This window comes from Leopardus geoffroyi, chromosome A1 (genome assembly GCF_018350155.1).
Source record: "Leopardus geoffroyi isolate Oge1 chromosome A1, O.geoffroyi_Oge1_pat1.0, whole genome shotgun sequence".
NCBI classification, from domain to species: domain Eukaryota; kingdom Metazoa; phylum Chordata; class Mammalia; order Carnivora; family Felidae; genus Leopardus; species Leopardus geoffroyi.
The window spans coordinates 21,572,501-21,591,740 of NC_059326.1; the positions used below are offsets into that span (position 1 = coordinate 21,572,501).

At 38.0% G+C, this 19,240-nt stretch overlaps 1 protein-coding gene and 1 pseudogene across 1 annotated transcript; both read left to right on the plus strand.

Annotated features, from left to right (window-relative positions):
* Positions 1–356: 356 nt before the first annotated feature.
* On the plus strand, positions 357–17,813 carry SPRYD7 (SPRY domain containing 7). Its single transcript, XM_045475414.1, has 5 exons — positions 357–638; positions 1,227–1,343; positions 3,420–3,586; positions 11,075–11,177; positions 15,935–17,813. The coding sequence occupies exons 1-5, from the start codon at positions 533–535 to the stop codon at positions 16,030–16,032; spliced, it is 591 nt and encodes a 196-aa protein (XP_045331370.1). The 5' UTR covers positions 357–532; the 3' UTR covers positions 16,033–17,813.
* Positions 6,959–7,069, plus strand: LOC123582303 (annotated as a pseudogene).
* Positions 17,814–19,240: the final 1,427 nt, after the last annotated feature.

Consider the following 19,240-nt stretch of genomic DNA (forward strand, 5'->3'; position numbering starts at 1 on the left):
CTCCCTCTTTCTCTGACCCTCCTCTGTCCATGCTCTCTCTCTCTGTCTCAAAAATAAATAAGCATTAAAAAAAATTAAAAAAAAAAACAAAACAAAAAACCGCAGCGTCGGACGGCTGCAGACCAGGCGGAGAAGCCGACGCCTTGAGCATTGCTCAACATAAGAGATCAAACTTGAAGCCCCGCCGAGGAAAAAACGACCCCGCGCGCAGGCGCACGCGGTCCTCCGCCTGCCCGCCCGCCCCGCCCGTCCAGCCCTCTGCCCCTGCTCCGCCTCCAGCCCCGCCCCCTTCTCGACCCCGCCCCTCCCCACGCGCAGATCCTCCGCATCTTCCGTACAGGCCGGCTTCACCTCTGCCTGCACTGCGCCCTCCCGGCGTGGGGCGTCGCTGTATCGGTCTGCGCGCTCGACACAGATACCTCCGGCGCTCGGGCAGGGGCGGGAGGCGGAGCGAAGGCGTAGGGGCGGCGTCACCGCGGGCTTGGGGCGGCCGGCGGCTAGCGGAGGCGGCCGAGTCGGTGGTCCTGGCGTGATGGCTGCCTCGGTGTTCTGCTGCCTGCGGTGCTGCAGGGACGGCGGGACGGGACACATCCCTCTGAAGGAGATGCCGGCGGTGCAGCTGGACACGCAGCACATGGGTAAGGGCCCTCCCTTCTCCAGACCCAACGGCCCACGCCGGGTGGGGCGCGGCGGGTCGGGGGCAGTGAGGGGTCCGAGGGACCACACGCCCACGCGCGGCCCTGCTTCTCCGGGCGCCGCCCTCCGCTCCCTGCTCTCAGTTGCTGCCCTCGACCCCATTTCGTCTCGCGGCGGACTCCACCTCGGCCCTGTTCTGTGTTCAAGGCTACGCAGCCCTGTCTGCCCCTGTCATCGGGAGGTGCTTGTGCGCACCCACCCATTTTCACGGGAATCTCGGAGCTGCCGCCTCCCGAGACTCGTCAGCTGTTCCCAGGTGAGGGGAGCGCCTCTGGTGCTCCTCCTACTGAGTTACTACTAAATTGCCCAAACAGGATTTGTAGCCGCAAATGAATATTAATATAAACATTCTCGGGGGAAAAAAGGGGCGGAGGGAGAAGTAAAAATTGTTCTGAATTTATCAGCATTTCTAAATTTCAAAGTAAATATAGCATCGCTATTTTTTTGATTTAGAATTAAAAGTGAAAGAAAGTAACCTTGATTGTTGGATAAGAAAATAAAAAACTTCACACTGTGTATTTTTTATTTAGGAACAGATGTTGTCATTGTAAAAAATGGAAGAAGAATATGTGGAACAGGAGGTTGTTTAGCCAGTGCCCCTTTACATCAAAACAAAAGCTACTTTGAATTCAAAATCCAGTCCACAGGTCGGTATAATGGTCCTTTACTATTAAAAATCCTAATTGTTGTAACTATTAAGAGCAGTTCTCGATATATGGAAGAGATTAATGAGGCAATAAAAAAGCACGGAACTTATTTGGAAGATCCTTTTTCCCAACCCTCGGGTGGTTCCAGTTAAATTATACTTTAGGTTCAGTTTTCTTATTTGTAAAATGGGATTACAGGAACCGTAATCCTGCTTCACATGAGTTATACCAATGAAAGTGTTTTAAAGACAGGGCACACAGGATCAGTGTTAGGCACTAGCGTTATTAATGGGTACTAAATGCGCCTTTGGGTACTAAATGTTTTCTTTGGTCAAGCATATAAGGTGTAGACTCTTGATGTTTTATCTTAGCATAAAATCAATCTTATGATCCGGTTTTTTTTTCCTCTTAATTCTTGTTAAGATGCCCAAGTTCATTGTCTTCTGAAGCAATCAGCAAATTTAGAATTCTGATAGAAGGCTAATGTTTATACTTCTCATTAAAAACTTACAGTTTCTTGAATCATACAACACTTCTGCTTGAGTATTATAATAATGATTAGATAATTTGTAGCCATATTGAATATGGAGAAATATATTTTTAAAGCTTTATTATAAAAAAATTACTAGTGAAATATAGTATGAATAATGTAAGTATAAGTGTAGAATAGGAAAAGTAGAGGGGAGTAAATCATACTTTTACTCGACAAACTTGAATGGTATAAAGCATCCTTCTGGAGCTTGTTTTCTAAATTAGTTCAAAATACTGATTTCGCTAAGTATATGAAATAAATATGAATCTGTCCTCCATTCTTTTATAAAATATCTCTGGCTACTAAAATCTTAAGTAAAACATACCTTTTCTCAAGAATAGCAAATGTTTTCTAGATCCTTGATTCCAGTACAAATTTTTATGTGGATTTTCTGTAAAGGATGACATCTTCAGTGACATTCCTAGAATAAATACATTGTTGGAGTCTGTAAATTGATCTCTCAATGAAAGCCTGAGGCAGTTATGCCAAAATGTATCACAGCATGCACAGTTCTTTAGGGGTAAGGAGAGTAATCCTGTCTAGAACTGTTGTCCCATGAAATCAATATTATTACCTTCTGTTACTCTTAAAATTGTCCCACTCTGGAGAATAAATTACATAGATTATTTAGGAAGCCCAGACAGTGATATCGAGACATGCAACTTTTTGATAGTCTTGCTCAATTCAGAAAAATTAATCGATTGGCAACATGACCTTGAAACCTTCTTCCATTTATAGATTTTCTCCTAACTGATTTTGATAAAAACTGAGAAGGAAACAGTTTGAGACAAAATCCAGAGCTCTAGGTATTCTGTTTGGCTGCTTAAGAGGAGAGCTGCTTGCTTTAAAATCAGCTTAGACCAAAAGATTTTAAGCCCACTGACTTAAGGCACGGGTAAGAAAATGATTTTACACTTCATCCTTAATTTTCTCCTCTCCCTAATTTTGACCAGGTCCTATATTATTTGTCACATATTATATAGATGTAAAAACTAAAGACTAATTTCCCACTCCTCCAAAGTAGTGCTTGACTGGAACCCTAGGCCTTTTAAATTCAACGTGTAGCTTTTTAAAAACATCTTTCAGAGAGTAGTGATGATGATAATAGCTAACATCTAAAAATACTCTGCTTCACATAACCGATTGTAGGGGGAATACTTACACTGTTACAAGTGCTTTACTTGATTACCTTGCTATATCTTTTAATAACTTTTTGAAGTCCGTACTGTTAGAATCCCAAGTTCATAGGTGAGGAAGCAGAGAGAGGTTAAATAACTTGCCCCAGAGGACATAGCTAAGCCAAGGTTTAACCTAGTCCTTACAGCTTCAGGGCCCTCTCTTATCTCCTAGGCTGTACTCCATCTGTCGAGAATATAGGGTAGTTTGCAAACTACTTTTAAAAGATTTGTTTTTTTAAAAAATTAATAAAAGATAGTTTAGTGATAGCATGCCATTTCTTTTAAAAACAATTTACACTCTCTTAAAAACAACCCCTTGTTTCATATTCTTCAGATTTTGGGGGCATTTAAACTATTATTTTTTAGGAATATGGGGTATTGGCGTCGCAACTCAGAAAGTTAACTTGAATCAGATTCCTCTTGGCCGAGATGCCCACAGTCTGGTGATGAGGAATGATGGAGCCCTATACCACAACAACGAGGAGAAAAATAGGCTGCCAGCAAACAGCCTCCCACAGGAGGGAGACGTGGTGGTGAGTTTTCTTGTGGAGTTGCTTTCCACTGTAAATTATTCAACTTGAACCGCTTTTAGTGTATATAGTTTTGCTTGGGAGTTTGTAGTTTGAATTCCCAAGCACTGGGATTAGATCTAATGAGGTACATGTTCCAGAGAAAGCACTCGATAAAGATGCTGATGGCTAACCTAACTGCTCTCCTTTCTAGAGCTGCCACTGGCCAGGAAAATTAGTGTAAGCCCGTATTCCCATTCAGGAGAATTAATGACAGCTTGGCTCTTGATCAACATTTCCTGCTTCTCTCACATCAGAGAAATCTTCACCCACAATTTTAAAAGTTTGCTAACCTTCATATTAGAAAATATCAGGGGGGGACACCTGGGTCGCTCAGTAGGTTTAGCATCCAACTCTTTGTTGCCATCAATTTCTTCCAGACTCTTGTTAATGTTGATCTTTTGGCTTCTTCCCATGAATCATGAATGTGTTTAGGCCATTTTGAGTGGTGAATCCTCGGGGCACCTGGGTGGCTCAGTCAGCTAAGCGTCTGACTTCAGCTCAGGTCATGATCTTGCGGTCTGTGAGTCTGAGCCCTACATCGGGCTCTGTGCTGACAGCTCAGAGCCTGGAGCCCGATTCCGATTCTGTGTCTCTCACTGCCCCTCCCCCACTCACACTCTCTCAAAAATGAATAAATGTTAAAAAAAAATTTTTTTTAAATAGAATGGTGAATCCTTTTCAGAAGGTTTTCAATTTACTTTGCCCAAGTCCTTCAGAGGAATCACTATCTATGGCAGCTGTAGCCTTACGAAATGTATTTCTTAAGTAATAAGACTTGAAATTACTCCTTCATCCATGGGCTACAGAATGGATGCTGTGTTAGCAGGCATGAAAACAGCATTAATCTCACATACATTGTCAATGAGCAGTGATATTTTGAAAGGAGCCTTTTGTTCTGAGCAGTAGGTCTCAACTGTGGGCTTAAAATATTCAGTAAACCATGTTGTAAATAGAAGTGCTGTTATCCAGGCGTTGTTGTCCCAGCTATAGAGCACACAGAGTAGATTTAGCATAACTCTCAAGGGCCCTAGGATTTTTGGAATGGTCAATGAGCATTGGCTTCAACTGAAAGTCACCAGCTGCATTAGCCCCCAACGGGAGAGTCAGCCTGTCCTTTGAAGCTTTGAAGTCAGATATTGACTTCTCCTTTCTAGCTATGAAAGTCCTAAATGGCATCTTCTTGCAGTAGAAGGCTGTTTCATCTACACTGAAATCTGTTGTTTGGTGTAGCCACCTTCACTAATTTTAGCTAGGTCTTCTGGACAACTTGCTGCAGCTTTTGCATGAGCACTTGCTGCTTCACCTTGCACTTTTATGTAATAGAAATGGCCTCTTTCCTTAAACCTCATGAACCAACTTCTGCTAGTTTCACACTTTTCTTCTGTCATTTCCCCACCTCTCTCAGCCTTCATAGAATTGAAGAGAGTTGGGGTCTTGCTCTGTATTAGGGTTTGGGTTAAGGGAGTATTATGGCTGATTTGATCTTCTAAGCAGGCACCACGAATTTCTCCATATCAGCAAGAAGGTGTTTCACTTTCTTATCACTTATATAGTCACTGGAGTAGCACTTTTAATTTTCTTCAGGAACTTTCCTTCGCATCACAACATGGCAAAATTGGTGCGGAAGACCTAGCTTTTGGCCTATCTTGGCTCTCTACATGAGCTTAATCATTTCTGACTTTTGATTTAAAGTGAGAGACATGTAACTTCCTTTCCCTTGAACACTTAGGGGCCACTGTGGGGTTATTAATTGACCCAATTTCAATATCGTGTCTCAGGAAATAAGGATCCCAGAGAAGAAGGAGAGAGACTGGCAACAGCCGGTCAGTGGAGCAGTTAAAACCCACACGTTTATTGTTCAAGCTTTTGGTCTCATATGGGCGTGGTTTGTGGCACCCCAAAATCATTGTAATGATAACATCAAAGATCACTGAATGAAGATCACTGTTACATATAATAATGAAAAAGATTGAAATATTACAAGAATTACCAAAACGTGACCCAGACTTGAAGTGAGAAAATACTATTGGAAAAATGGCACCGATAGAGTTGCCCGACGCTTGGTTGATAGAAACCTTTAATCTGTAAAAAATGCAATATCTGCAAAGTGCAATAAAATAAGGTATGCCTATATTTAATTTGTTATGAACTTCTCTTAATTAAGAGCATTTTATTAGGAGTGTTGATCCTCATTAAACTTAATCTTATTAAACTTCTTCACTTTCAGAACTCTTCAAAGAACTGGACTCAAAATCCTAAGGTTTGATTGTAGAAAAGTTTTTTTGGAAAGCAGGGGATGGAAAGAGTTACATATTGTTAAGACTTCTCTATTTTTATTCCCAACTAGATATATTTAAGTCATTACCAAAGCCACCCTCTTGAAAATGTAATCCAAAGATCCCTTTCTGTCTTTCCCAGTTATTTCTTTTTATATGCTATTATTGAAGAACTTTCTACACAGATTTCAGGCTTTTAGCTATTGATGAGGGACAGAGTCCTAGGATCTCCGTCAGCAAAGGTGCTTTTCTACATAGAACCTTGGGTTTGTGGCTCTAGTACCAAATTGAAAGGAATCTATACATAATGAAGGAAAGTTTCTAATAATAAGATGACACAGGGTAAATCCAGGTTATTGAATTAAAGAGCTATACAGTATCTGGTGAGAATGAAGACAAATATGGAAAATAAGATTTTTAACCGGGGTCTGATCTTCCATCTCTTCTGCAATTTAAAAAGTATAAAGAACACTTAGTTTTTAAATGGGTAAATTATTGAAAGTGTTGTAGGAGTCAAAAGGCATAAACCATTTTTGAAATCTGTTTTTCCCTGTTCATCTTTTTGAATAGCTGGTTTTGTATTTGTAGATCATTGCCAGATGTCCATAATACGAAACACTCTTACTCAAATGGATATTTCTTGAAAGAGAATCTTGAAGTCAGGTTGAGGCTATCAAGCTGTTTACACTAAGATGAAATTCAAACATAAGCAAGGATAATCAGTAACAAATGTTTTTCTTTGTTGATGTATTGAACTACTGTGTGCTATTCTTGCCTTCCTATCTCATTCATTGAAATGACTGATACCACAAACTGACAGATTTAAGAATGTCATTTTTAGTCTGTCAGCATTATTAAATTAGACTTTGAGTTTTTGTACCCATCCTGATAAAAGGAGAACTTTAAAAAGGTGAAATATATGAAGAATCAAGAAAAGCAAAACATCACCCTACCATATTACCTTTATCTTCCTAGTTCAAACATTTGAGAAAAAATTTCACCAAATTGCTGACAGTGGCATAGGAAAAGTAGAAATGATTATAAGACAGGAAAAACAATTGCTTCTTAGCCTTTTGGCCAAGATCAAGTGTAGTATTTGTTCTTATCAGTTTAGTATAAGACAGGAAAAATATTTTCATGTGTGTAGAATTTCAGTCATATACCATTCTCTGAGGAGAAATCAAGAAAGATAAGCTTTCAACATCTGACCAAATGATTATATTCGTACAATAATCATATAATACCCATAGGGCCTCCACAGCACTAGGAAACATACCTGGCTTAAGCTTACTTTTTTCCTTCTATATGTAGTTTTGAAAAGTGCAAATTATATTCTAAAATTGCATTATTTCAGTTTAATTTCACAGAAGTTTTTTTTGGGGGGGGGGGGAATTTGAGCCTTTTATTTATTTATTGTGTGTGTGTGTGTGTGTGTGTGTGTGTGTGTGTGTGTTTATTTTTTTAATTTACATCCAAATTAGCATATAGTGCAACAGTGATTTCAGGAGTAGATTCTTTAATGCCCTTACCCATTTAGCCCATCCCCCCTCCCGCAGCCCCTCCAGTAACCCTCTGTTTGTTCTCCATATTTAAAAGTCTCTCATATTTTGTCCCCCTCCCTGTTTTTATATTTTCCCTTCCTTTATGTTCATCTGTTCTGTGTCTTAAAGTCCTCATATGAGTGAAGTCATATGATATTTGTCTTTCTCTGACTAATTTCGCTTAGCATAATACTCTCTAGTTCCATCCACATAGTTGCAAATGGCAAGATTTCATTCTTTTTGATTGCCGAGTAATACTCCGTTGTATATATATACCACATCTTCTTTCTCCATTCATCCATTGATGGACATTTGGGCTCTTTCCATACTTTGGCTATTGTTGATAGTGCTGCTATAAACATGGGGGTGCATGTGCCCCTTTGAAACAGCACATCTGTATCCCTTGGATACATGCCTAGTAGTGCAATTTCTGGGTCGTAGGGTAGTTCTGTTTTTAGTTTTTTGAGGAACCTCCATAGTGTTTTCCAGAGTAGCTGCACCCTCTCTCTCTGCATCTTTGCCAACATCTTTTGTTGCCTGAGTTGTTAATGTTAGCCATTCTGACAGGTGTGAGGTGGTATCTCGTGGTTTTGATTTGTATTTCCCTGATGATGAGTGATGTTGAGCATTTTTTCATGTGTCAGCCATCTGGATGTCTTCTTTGCAGAAGTGTCTGTTCATGTCTTTTGCCCATTTCTTCACTGGACTATTTGTTTTTTGGGTGTTGAGTTTGAAAAGTTCTTTATAGATTTTGGATACTGACCCTTTATCTGATATGTTGTTTGCAAATATCTTCTCCCATTCTGTCGGTTGCCTTTTAGTTTTGCTGATTGTTTCCTTCGGTGTGCAGAAGCTTTTTATTTTGATGAGGTCCCAGTTTCAGAGAAGTTTTATAACCATTCTAGGTAATAATAATAACATTACTAATAATAGCAAATGCTTTTCTCTAGAATTTATTACAGGCCTGGCACTGTTCTAAATGCCTGGCAGGGTTTAAATTGTTTAATCCTCATAATGACTCTATAACATAGTGTTATTATCACCATTTTACAGATTAGGGGAATTTAAGTAACTTCTTGTATGGAGGGATCCCAGGATTATTATACAGGCAGCTTAATTTCAGAGTCCGTTCACTGAACATGCAAACAATTATTGATAAATGCATAAAACATGTCAGATTTTTTGGTATCATTATGGTGGAATCAGACCTAGTTTCTAGATCATAAAAAGGACAGATTAAATTAGAAATAGTTGGAACTAAACCCTGCTAGTAGGAGTTGGGGGTTCTCATATCCTTTCTCACTTCTTTCTTTGGTATTGAGATCTTACCTTTATGCTGCAGGTTTGGGCTTTAAAATTTGCTTGCTGGCAGTATATGCTGCCACCAGGTGGTGAAGGGTGCCTAGATTACAGGCCTGATGTCCCGTAAGGTAGTCCTCTAAAGAGAGGACACATTGTTTTTATGTAATTTTGTTTTTGTTTTTTGAATGAAAAAGGGCCTCTTCATTACAGAAACTAATCCCAGCTATCATTTAACTTTATAATTATATTTAAATACATAAACTGAAATGAAACAAAAACTGCAAAAACTGTCTCCCATTATTTTGTAACTTAATAAATTATTATTTAACCGTGGCTTTGCTAAGGTTTGAGGAGAATATTTTATAGCACTTAACACACTGACTCATCTGGACCTTTGTTGTTTTAACTGGAAAGTGAGGGAAGTTAAGACTAGATCATGTGTCAGATCTTTTTCTACTTCTAAAATATATCCACAGTCAGGGGGTGCCTGGGTGGCTCAGTCGGTTGGGCATCCGACTTCAGCTCAGGTCATGATCTCACGGTTTGTGAGTTCAAACCCCACATCTGACTCTGCTGACAGCTCAGAGCCTGGAGCCTGCTTTGGATTCTGTGTGTGTCTCTCTCTCTGCCCCTCCCCTGCTCATGCTCTGTCTGTCTCTATCTTTCAATAATGAATAAAAGAAAAAAAATTAAAAAATAAAAAAAATAATAATAAAATAAAATATATCCACAGTCAGAATTCCTTTGAGCAGTTGCTTGTTGGTCTGCTGATGATTTTTCTACTGAAAGAACTGTCTACTTAATTCTTCAAAGAAAAGCTGTCTTTCTGTCATCAGGTAGTAACTATGACATTAAGTTTCATTTTTTATTTATTTTTTTTTTTAATTTTTTTTTTCAACGTTTATTTATTTTTGGGACAGAGAGAGAGACAGAGCATGAACGGGGGAGGGGCAGAGAGAGAGGGAGACACAGAATCAGAAACAGGCTCCAGGCTCTGAGCCATCAGCCCAGAGCCCGACGCGGGGCTCGAACTCACGGACCGCGAGATCCGCGAGATCGTGACCTGGCTGAAGTCGGACGCTTAACCGACTGCGCCACCCAGGCGCCCCTGACATTAAGTTTTAAAGAGAGGTAGTATGGCATGGCAAGTAGGGTATTCTGAGGCCATACTGCGTGGGTTTTAATCCCAGCTCTGCCACCTCCCAACTCTCTAACCTTATGTAAATTATTTAACCTTTTTGTGCCTTAGCTATTTCATCTATAAAATGGGGATGATAATAACATTTTATTTTATTTTGGGGACAGAGAGAGACAGAGCATGAACGGGGGAGGGGCAGAGAGAGAGGGAGACACAGAATCGGAAACAGGCTCCAGGCTCTGAGCCATCAGCCCAGAGCCTGACGCGGGGCTCGGACTCACGGACCGCGAGATCGTGACCCGGCTGAAGTCGGACGCTCAACCGACTGCGCCACCCAGGCGCCCCATAAAATGGGGATGATAATAATACCCATCTTGTTGTGAGGATCAAATGATTAAACATGAAGTACTTAGAATAGTGCTTGGTAGATAATACAGGCTTTTTAAGTGTTTTCCAGCATTTTAATGTATGTATTAATAATAATTGTTAGTATTCATCGTGACTTTTGTACCATCAATAATGTATAGATATAGAGTGATATATTTTTATTCTACTTTTTTTTCTTAGTCTTTTGAACTGTTGTTTTTCTGTTTTTAGCTTGGTACTAACTACCAGTTATAGTCCATTGTAAACACTAGCTTCACTTTGGTAATACATTTTGACATATATGAGAGCAAGGTAAACAGATATGGAAATGTATTTCTTTTCAGAAATAAGTTGAAGACACTTCTTCACAACTTGAGAACAGTGACAGGTAGTAAGCCGTAATGCTAAAAACCTCATTGTTTTACCCCCTTAAGATCAAATTCTATAGAGAGAGAGCAGTGTTTTCTCTATGAGTTTTAAAGGCCTCTCTGTGCATAGTAGGCAGTACTTATATCATCTTAATATTCGGAAATATAAAATTCAGATTATCTGAATATAATAACTAAGACTCCAAATTGTTCCTCATTTGTTTTACCTCTGATGTGAACTCTTGGTACTTTACATGACTTTGCCCCCACATAATCACCACTAATTTTTTTTAGCTCAGTTCAAGTAGAACTCTACCAAATTGTAAACCCTTAATGAAAGCTACTGTGACACCTTACTTTAATTTTTTCCATGCTTCCCAGTAGTGCTTTTTGACTATTTAGGCTTTTTTATTGGAACATTTATATTTTTACTTTTTAACATTTTTTTTCCTTCCTAGGGTATTACATATGACCATGTAGAATTAAATGTATATTTGAATGGAAAAAATATGCATTGTCCAGCATCAGGTATACGAGGGACAGTGTATCCGGTTGTTTATGGTAAGCTAAAATATTTCTAAATATTATTATATATGTTAACTTTCACTTGACATTTTCCTTAACTTAATAACTGTCATTCAAAAATCTGGACAAGGGGCGCCTGGGTGGCGCAGTCGGTTAAGCGTCCGACTTCAGCCAGGTCACGATCTCGCGGTCTGGGAGTTCGAGCCCCGCGTCAGGCTCTGGGCTGATGGCTCAGAGCCTGGAGCCTGTTTCCGATTCTGTGTCTCCCTCTCTCTGCCCCTCCCCCGTTCATGCTCTGTCTCTCTCTGTCCCAAAAATAAATAAACGTTGAAAAAAAAAAAAAAAAAAAATTCAAAAATCTGGACAAGTTGGGGTGCCTGCGTGGCTCATTTGGTTGAGTGTCCAACTCTTGATTTAAGCTCAGGTCATGCTCTCACTGTTCATGAGTTCGAATCTCACGTTGGGCTCCGTGCTGACAGTGCAGAGCCTACTTGTGATTCTCTCTCTCTCTGCCCCTTTCTCTGCCCCTCTCTGGCTCTCTCTCTCTCAAAATAAATAAATAAACTTAAAAAAAAATCTGGACAAGTTAATAAGGACCTTTTTTTATGAAATGTACTGAGTAGGATACTATAATCCCACTTTGCAGTACTAAGGAAGGAAGCTTTTTATTCCCCATGTATTAAAAAACTGCCCAAAACATTGGATATAATTAAATATATAATAACCATATTCCCTTTTTGAATCATGTATTCATATATTCTAGAACATTCCAAAAAGCTTTACTGAATTTACAAAGCTCTTTCTGCCAGTTATTAGGGCGATTTAGGTTACCAAGAAATGTAATTGTAAAGAATATTGTGGAACCATAGATGGGAATTTTATGTAGATTGACCATTAGTCACCTTTATAAAATTACCTAAAAGTTAAAACTCTTTTGAGAGAGAAAATTGTGACTTTGAATAGTATTGATACGTATGTATTATTTCTGTACAAATATATCCCTTCAAGAATTGGGTTACTTAAGAGATGACTCTATACCATTTAATTACTTTAATTTTTATTACAGAAAATTTCAAACATGTGTAGAAGTAAAATAGTATAATGAACGCTCATGTACCCATCACCCAGCTTCAAACAATTACCAACTTGGAGCCAGTAACGCTTCATCTACCCCCTAATACTGATACTCCTCCTGTTTTTCACCTTCCCTCCTTGGATTATTTTGAAGTAAATGTCAGATGTTATATATCATTTTATTCATAAATATTTAGTATGTATCTCTAAAAAGTAAGGTGTCTCTCTTTATAAAAAATAACAAACATAAGCACAGTGCCTTTGTCACTATTCTGCTTTATTTTTTATGTTCCCAACTTTAAAGCAACAAGTATCTGATTTTTCTGCCTGTGGTTTTAGTAGATCTAAAAGTATTTTCTCATTTAATTACTTTAAATTTTTAGATTTGAGCTATAATAAAAACTAATTACTAATTTTTATAGTAATTAGAAAGGTAGCAGTGTTAGTGATGACAGACTGGGACATCAGAAAAGTATTCAAATAACAAATGTAAATATTTAATAATAGGATAATAATAACCAAAGCCTATGCTTTACTTTTTTTTAACTTTTTTTTCTTTAATGTTTATTTATTTTTGAGAGAGAGAGAGACAGGGTGTGAACAGGGGAGGGGCAGAGAGAGAGGGAGACACAGAATCTGAAGCAGGCTCCAGGCTCTGAGCTGTCAGCACAGAGCCTGACACGGGGCTCGAACCCACGGACCGACCGTGAGACCATGACCTGAGCCGAAGTCGGACGCTCAACCGACTGAGCCACCCAGGCACCCCATATGCTTTACTTTTTAGTTAAGGTTTTCATTAGTCTTCTTTTCTCCTAAAAATTACTTTCCAGTGATTTTACCTTCTCTGTCTTTGCATGTAAAAGTGTATTTTTAAATTTGATTTCAGTTAGTTTCCTTGCCATATTGGGTAAGCCTAAAAGCAGTTCCTTTATTTACTTAAATAATTGGAAATGTAGCTTAATATTCTAAAAAACTGAGTCTGAAATAAATATCAGTAGAATGAATTACACAAATGAGTTTAGCAAATAAAATTTTTATTCCAAATTATTTCTTTGATTCAGCATAATTTTTAATGTAGTAAAGTTATAGATAGCAAATAATATATATTTGATAAATTGACATTAGTAAATTAGTCAAATTAAGCCAAATATTTTAATAGTTTGTTACTATCACAGATAAAAATAAAACTTAAGGGGCACCTGGCTGGCTCAGTTGGTAGAGTATCGAACTCTTGATCTCACAGTCGTGAGTTTGAGTCCCATGTTGGTTATAGATATTACTCAAAAATAAATAAATATGGGGCATCTGGGTAGCTCAGTCGGTTAAGTGTCCAACTTCAGCTCAGGTCATGATCTTACAGTTCGCGGGTTCGAGCCCCGCAGTCATGATCTTACAGTTTGTGGGTTCGAGCCCCGCATCGGGCTCAGAGCCTGGAGCCTGTTTCTGATACTGTGTCTCCCTTTCTCTCTGCCCCTCCCCTGCTCACGCTCTGTCTCTCTCTGGCTCTCAAAAATAACTAACTAACTAACTTAAATTCCTTTACCCTTTATCCCTCCTTCCCATCTCTAATCCTAGATCCATCCAGTCATTCATTTTGTCAGCTCTTAACACAGAACTTATGGAGAGGAAAAAAACATGTCACACTCAAAAAGAGTGTCATTACAAAGTTATGACTTCCAGCCTAAGCTGTCAACGTTTTATGACAATTCTTTTACATTCTACACATTGACTATGCTTCTTGAATTCCCTCCTCATTCTCCACAGATGACCTTATCTTCAACTTTATAAAGAATGAGGCTATTAATGGTGCACTCCACCTTCCCAGCCTTACCCTCCTAAAGCTTTTCTGGATCAGATCCAATCTTGCCTTCTTTCTGTCCCATCTTAGATGAAGTGGTATGCTTCATGTTAAAATAAACAGTGTATAGTCTGGATTTCAAACTCCCCAACTCTGGGACTTCACTTTGTCAGTTATTTCACTTATATCTCCTGTCAGGAACCTCTCTCTTCAATGCCTATGAAAATTCTGAGGGGCGCCTGGGTGGCGCAGTCGGTTAAGCGTCCGACTTCAGCCAGGTCACGATCTCGTGGTCCGTGAGTTCGAGCCCCGCGTCAGGCTCTGGGCTGATGGCTCAGAGCCTGGAGCCTGTTTCTGATTCTGTGTCTCCCTCTCTCTCTGCCCCTCCCCCGTTCATGTTCTGTCTCTCTCTGTCCCAAAAATAAATAAATGTTGAAAAAAAAAAAAATGAAAATTCTGAGTCATCCTTATCCCCCAAAACCCTTCCTAAATTCATATCCCTCATTAGCCCTCTATTTACCCTGCTTTATATGGCTTCATTTCTACGCCATATGCTGTATCATTCAGTAGTTCTTCAGCCCTGTCTGACTGCCTTTAGCACCACTTCACTGAAACCACCCTTGTTAAAATCTCTAGTGGCTTCATGAATGTCAAATTCAGTACTTAACTTTTTCCTGCATTCATTTTGAAATACACATAGTTTAGTAATGTGCATTAATCATATTTCTGTAGTTTAACAAGTAGCTATGAAGTGAACATTCATATTATTACCACAGTCAACATCATGAATATATTCATCCCTCCTAAAAGTTTCCTTCTGTTCCTTTATAATCCCTCCTGCTCGCCTCTCCCACCCCAGCCCCAACCAAGCAATGCCCTGATCTACTTTCTGTCACCACCGATTATCTGAATCATAAGTTAGTATTATTCTTTTTTTCTCTGGCTTATCTCAGCATAATTATTTTGAGATTGATCTACGTGGTAGCATGTATCAATAATTCATTCATTTTAGTTGCCAAGTAGTATATATGGTTCATTGTGTGCTTATATCACAATTTGTTTTTCTCCTCCCCTGTTAATGGATATTTAGGTTTTTTCCAGTTTGGGGCCATTACAAATAAAGCTGCTATGATCAACATTCATGTACAAGTCTTTGTGTGGATATATACGTTTATTTCTCTTTGGTAAATGCTGGTAAAAACATGTAGAAGGGCGCCTGGGTGGCTCAGGCAGTTAAGTGTCCAACTCTCGATTTCTTCTCAGGTCATGATCTCATGGTTCATGAGATCAAGCCTCATGTCGGGCTATGCACGGACAGCATGGAGCCTACTTGGGATTCTCTCTCTCTCCCTCTCTCCCTGCCCCTCCCTGACTTACACTCTTTTTCTCTCTCAAAATAAATAAACATTAAAAAAAAAATGTAGAAGCTGAATAAGGACTACAGTCTAGTTAACAGTACTGTATTGATGTCAGTTTTCTGGTCTTGAGATCATACTGTAGTTATGTAGCCTATTACCATTAGAGGAAGCTGGATGAAGGGTACATAGAACTCTTACTATTTTTGCAACTTTTTTGTATCTATAATTATTTCAAAATAAAACAATTTTTAAAAAGTAATACATTTTAATGTATAAAATTAAGAAAATACAGGTAGGCAAATAAGGAAAAAGTTAAGTACTCTTATTCACACTATCTAATTATTAGTAATATTTTGATATATATCCTTTCATTGTTTTTGATAGATTTGGTTTTACATTGTGGTTATTTTTATCAAGTAGGATTATGTTTTGTAACCTGGACAGCAGATGTATTTATTCTTTTTGCCTGTTAACACTATGATATTATAAAGACAGTTTATTTTATAATTGTGTATTCTTTCTAATTAAGGCTCTAATTTCTTTCTTTCTTTTTCTGTCTCTAGTTGATGACAGTGCAATTTTGGATTGCCAGTTCAGTGAATTTTATCACACACCTCCACCTGGTTTTGAAAAAATATTATTTGAACAGCAGATCTTCTGAGTGTATTTGTTTTTGAAAAGTGTGTTTCTGCACTTTTAAAAGTGTTTACCATTTAATAAAGCTTTACCTGACCTGTAGATGAAAATATATTCTTAAAAATATGCTTGTTAATGTTGTTTAAGGAACCAGTGTATTCAAGATAACCATCTGGAAGTTGTGATTTAAAAAACTTCTGTTTTGTGAGATGAAATCTGCATTTTGGAGAGTTTATTTAATTGTTATTTAAATAAATATAACTGTGGGTTTGATTAACAGTATTAAGTAGAAATATGTATATAGATATTTAAAAGGGAATCTTTCTTACGTAAAGTATTTGTTTTTATAATAGAGATGTAGAGTTGGGTGGGTTTTTCTCATTCTGAAATTTAGACCTCATTATTTTAAGTCTGCAGCCTAATAATTTTGTGTCTCAGTGTTCCTTTTTATACAGAGGATAACAAAGTGACAGAAAATATATCATTGGGAACTTCTTTTTTGGTGATTTATTTACTGTAAAACGTACCACTTTTCTTAAACTTTAAATTGTTTATTTTGTTTGTATGTCATTGCTTTTGATTTGCTTTGTGAAAGGAGATAAATGTTTCGGTAACTGTCAGAGCATTTTGTTGAAGACCATCATGCTGTGTTACTTCAATACCAGAGTAAGTAGTGGTTGATTGGTGATGTAGTATACACTGGCAGACATTTAGAATAGTATGCTGCTTTAAACTTAAATATAACGAGATTATTCTTTTAAGGACTTTTATTTAAATATGTGTTTTTCTGTAAGGAATAATAAAATTATAGTAATTAAGGAATATTTAGTACTATACTAAATACATGTTCTTCCTGTTTTGTTAAGTATACATTAAATTCACTTCATCCTTGATTATTTCAGAAGTTCAGAGATCAGCGAATCCTCTCTGTGACCTTGAGCCTTTGCCAAGTCTTCAGTTAAGATTCCTTTAATGCTCTACTAACCTGAATTAATCACTGTACTCAGTGATTGGTACAGTTTCCTTTTCTAGAGAGCATGCCGAGGATGTGTACATTTCCCTCCTTTGGCAACAAGTACAAAGTGTGTTGTGCTAGAAAAACATGGGCATTAGAATCAGAGATCTGAACTGTAATTTTGCCATCTAATCCCATTACCTCCTCAGCTGAGTTCCTTAGCTTCCCTGAGCTCAGGTTCCCCATTTATAAAAGGGATACTCATACTTGCTTGATAAGATTCTGTAACTAATTAAGCTAATATCTGAAAAACAACTGAATCATCATAGGCACTTAATAAATGTAGCTTCCTTGTTGACTCTTAAGAAGTGGTTTTCATAGTGTTCTCAGACATCAGCACCGCCTGGGAACTTTATAGAAATGCACATTCTCAGGCCCTGCCCCAGACCTACTGAATCAGAAACTGCCAGGAACAGCACCCAGGAATCTGTGTTTGAATAAGCCTTTCAGGTGATTCTAATACACGCTAAAGTTTGAGAACCACTGCTCAGGAGAGAATGATTGCCTACTATAAAATTTCTAAAGATTTAAGGCTATTTTTGACCCATAGGCAAGAGAATCCTACACAGTGTTTATTGTTTGGTAGATAAAAATGTGACAGTATGCTTTGAAAACATAAATATACTTAAGTAAATTTATATACAACCTAAATTTACCTCTGAAGATACAGAATTGAACTAACTATATTATTTATGCATTTTTGTCTGATGTTCTGTCTTAATTTGTAAAGAACATGGTTACTTTGGAAAGCAAATTAAAATGACTACTGTTTGCTGTCTTTATTAATGTTATCTACCTCTTAGTTATTTTTTTTAAAAAGCCAACCTTTTTTTAATCATATTTTTTTCTCAAGGCTATCTTTTCTGCCTCTAGTCATACAAAATAGGCACAATACTAAAAATGATGCATGGGTTACGTCCTCGGCAACAGTTTGATGAAGTATAGATGTGTGTTTTTAATCTGCAGGTATCTAAGTCCTCTTAGGACAATTACCTCCCTAAACCTATAACCTCAGTCTAACCTTGAGAAAAACGTCAAATTCCAGTAGAGGGACATCCTATAAAATACTTAAGCAGTACTTCTCCAAACTGTCAAGGTCATCAAAAACAAAGTTGGAGGGGCGCCTGGGTGGCGCAGTCGGTTAGGCGCCCGACTTCAGCCAGGTCACGATCTCGCGGTCCGTGAGTTCGAGCCCCGCATCGGGCTCTGGGCTGATGGCTCGGAGCCTGGAGCCTGTTTCCGATTCTGTGTCTCCCTCTCTCTCTGCCCCTCCCCCGTTCATGCTCTGTCTCTCTCTGTCCCAAAAATAAATAAACGTTGAAAAAAAAAAATTAAAAAAAAAAAAAAAAAAACAAAGTTGGAGAAACTGTCATACCCAAGAGGAGCCGAGTCCAAGGGGATATAACAAGTAAATGTAATGTGGGATCCAGGGACAGAAAAAAGACATTAGGTAAAAACTCTAAGGAAATATGAATAATCCATGGATTTTAATAATATAAAGTATCAATATTCATTTATTAACTGTAAATGAATAAATTTATCCTGTAAGATGTTTATAACGGGAGAGACGGGATATATGGAAACTACTACCTTATCAATTTTCCTGTAAATCTAAACTAAAATAAAAAATAAAGTCTTAAAAAATTACATTGAGCTAAGAGAAACTCAAAAATAAAGCCTTTCATGAAGCCATCATGAAGAATATTAGTACAGTATAAACCCATAGCTTAAATATTTAATGATAGCTAAATATAGACATAGATGGAACATAAAACACAAATACCTGCATTTGTTCCTGGCTAAAGAGACCATGCCCAGTGTCTTTCTGCAGACATTCTGCAGGATTTACTGCAGAAATCCATTTGTACTAGTGTAGTTTTCCATAGGTTGAAAATCAATGATTTATTATCCATGTTACTTCAGTAATTTCAGTATTAACAAGGATTTGTAATGTTAGATATGTGAAACAAAATAGTTTTTTTTAGATATCAATTATCTTTTTCCCTTCAATTTTATTTTTTTATTTTCCATAATGTATTTTTTTAAATAATTTAATCCAAATTAGCACATGGTGCAACAACGATTTCAGGAGTAGATTCCTCAATGCTCCTTACCCATTTAGCCCATTCCCTTCCCACAACCCCTCTAGCAACCCTCTGTTTGTTCTCTATATTTAAGAGTCTCTTATGTTTTGTCCCCCTCCCTGTTTTTATTTTAT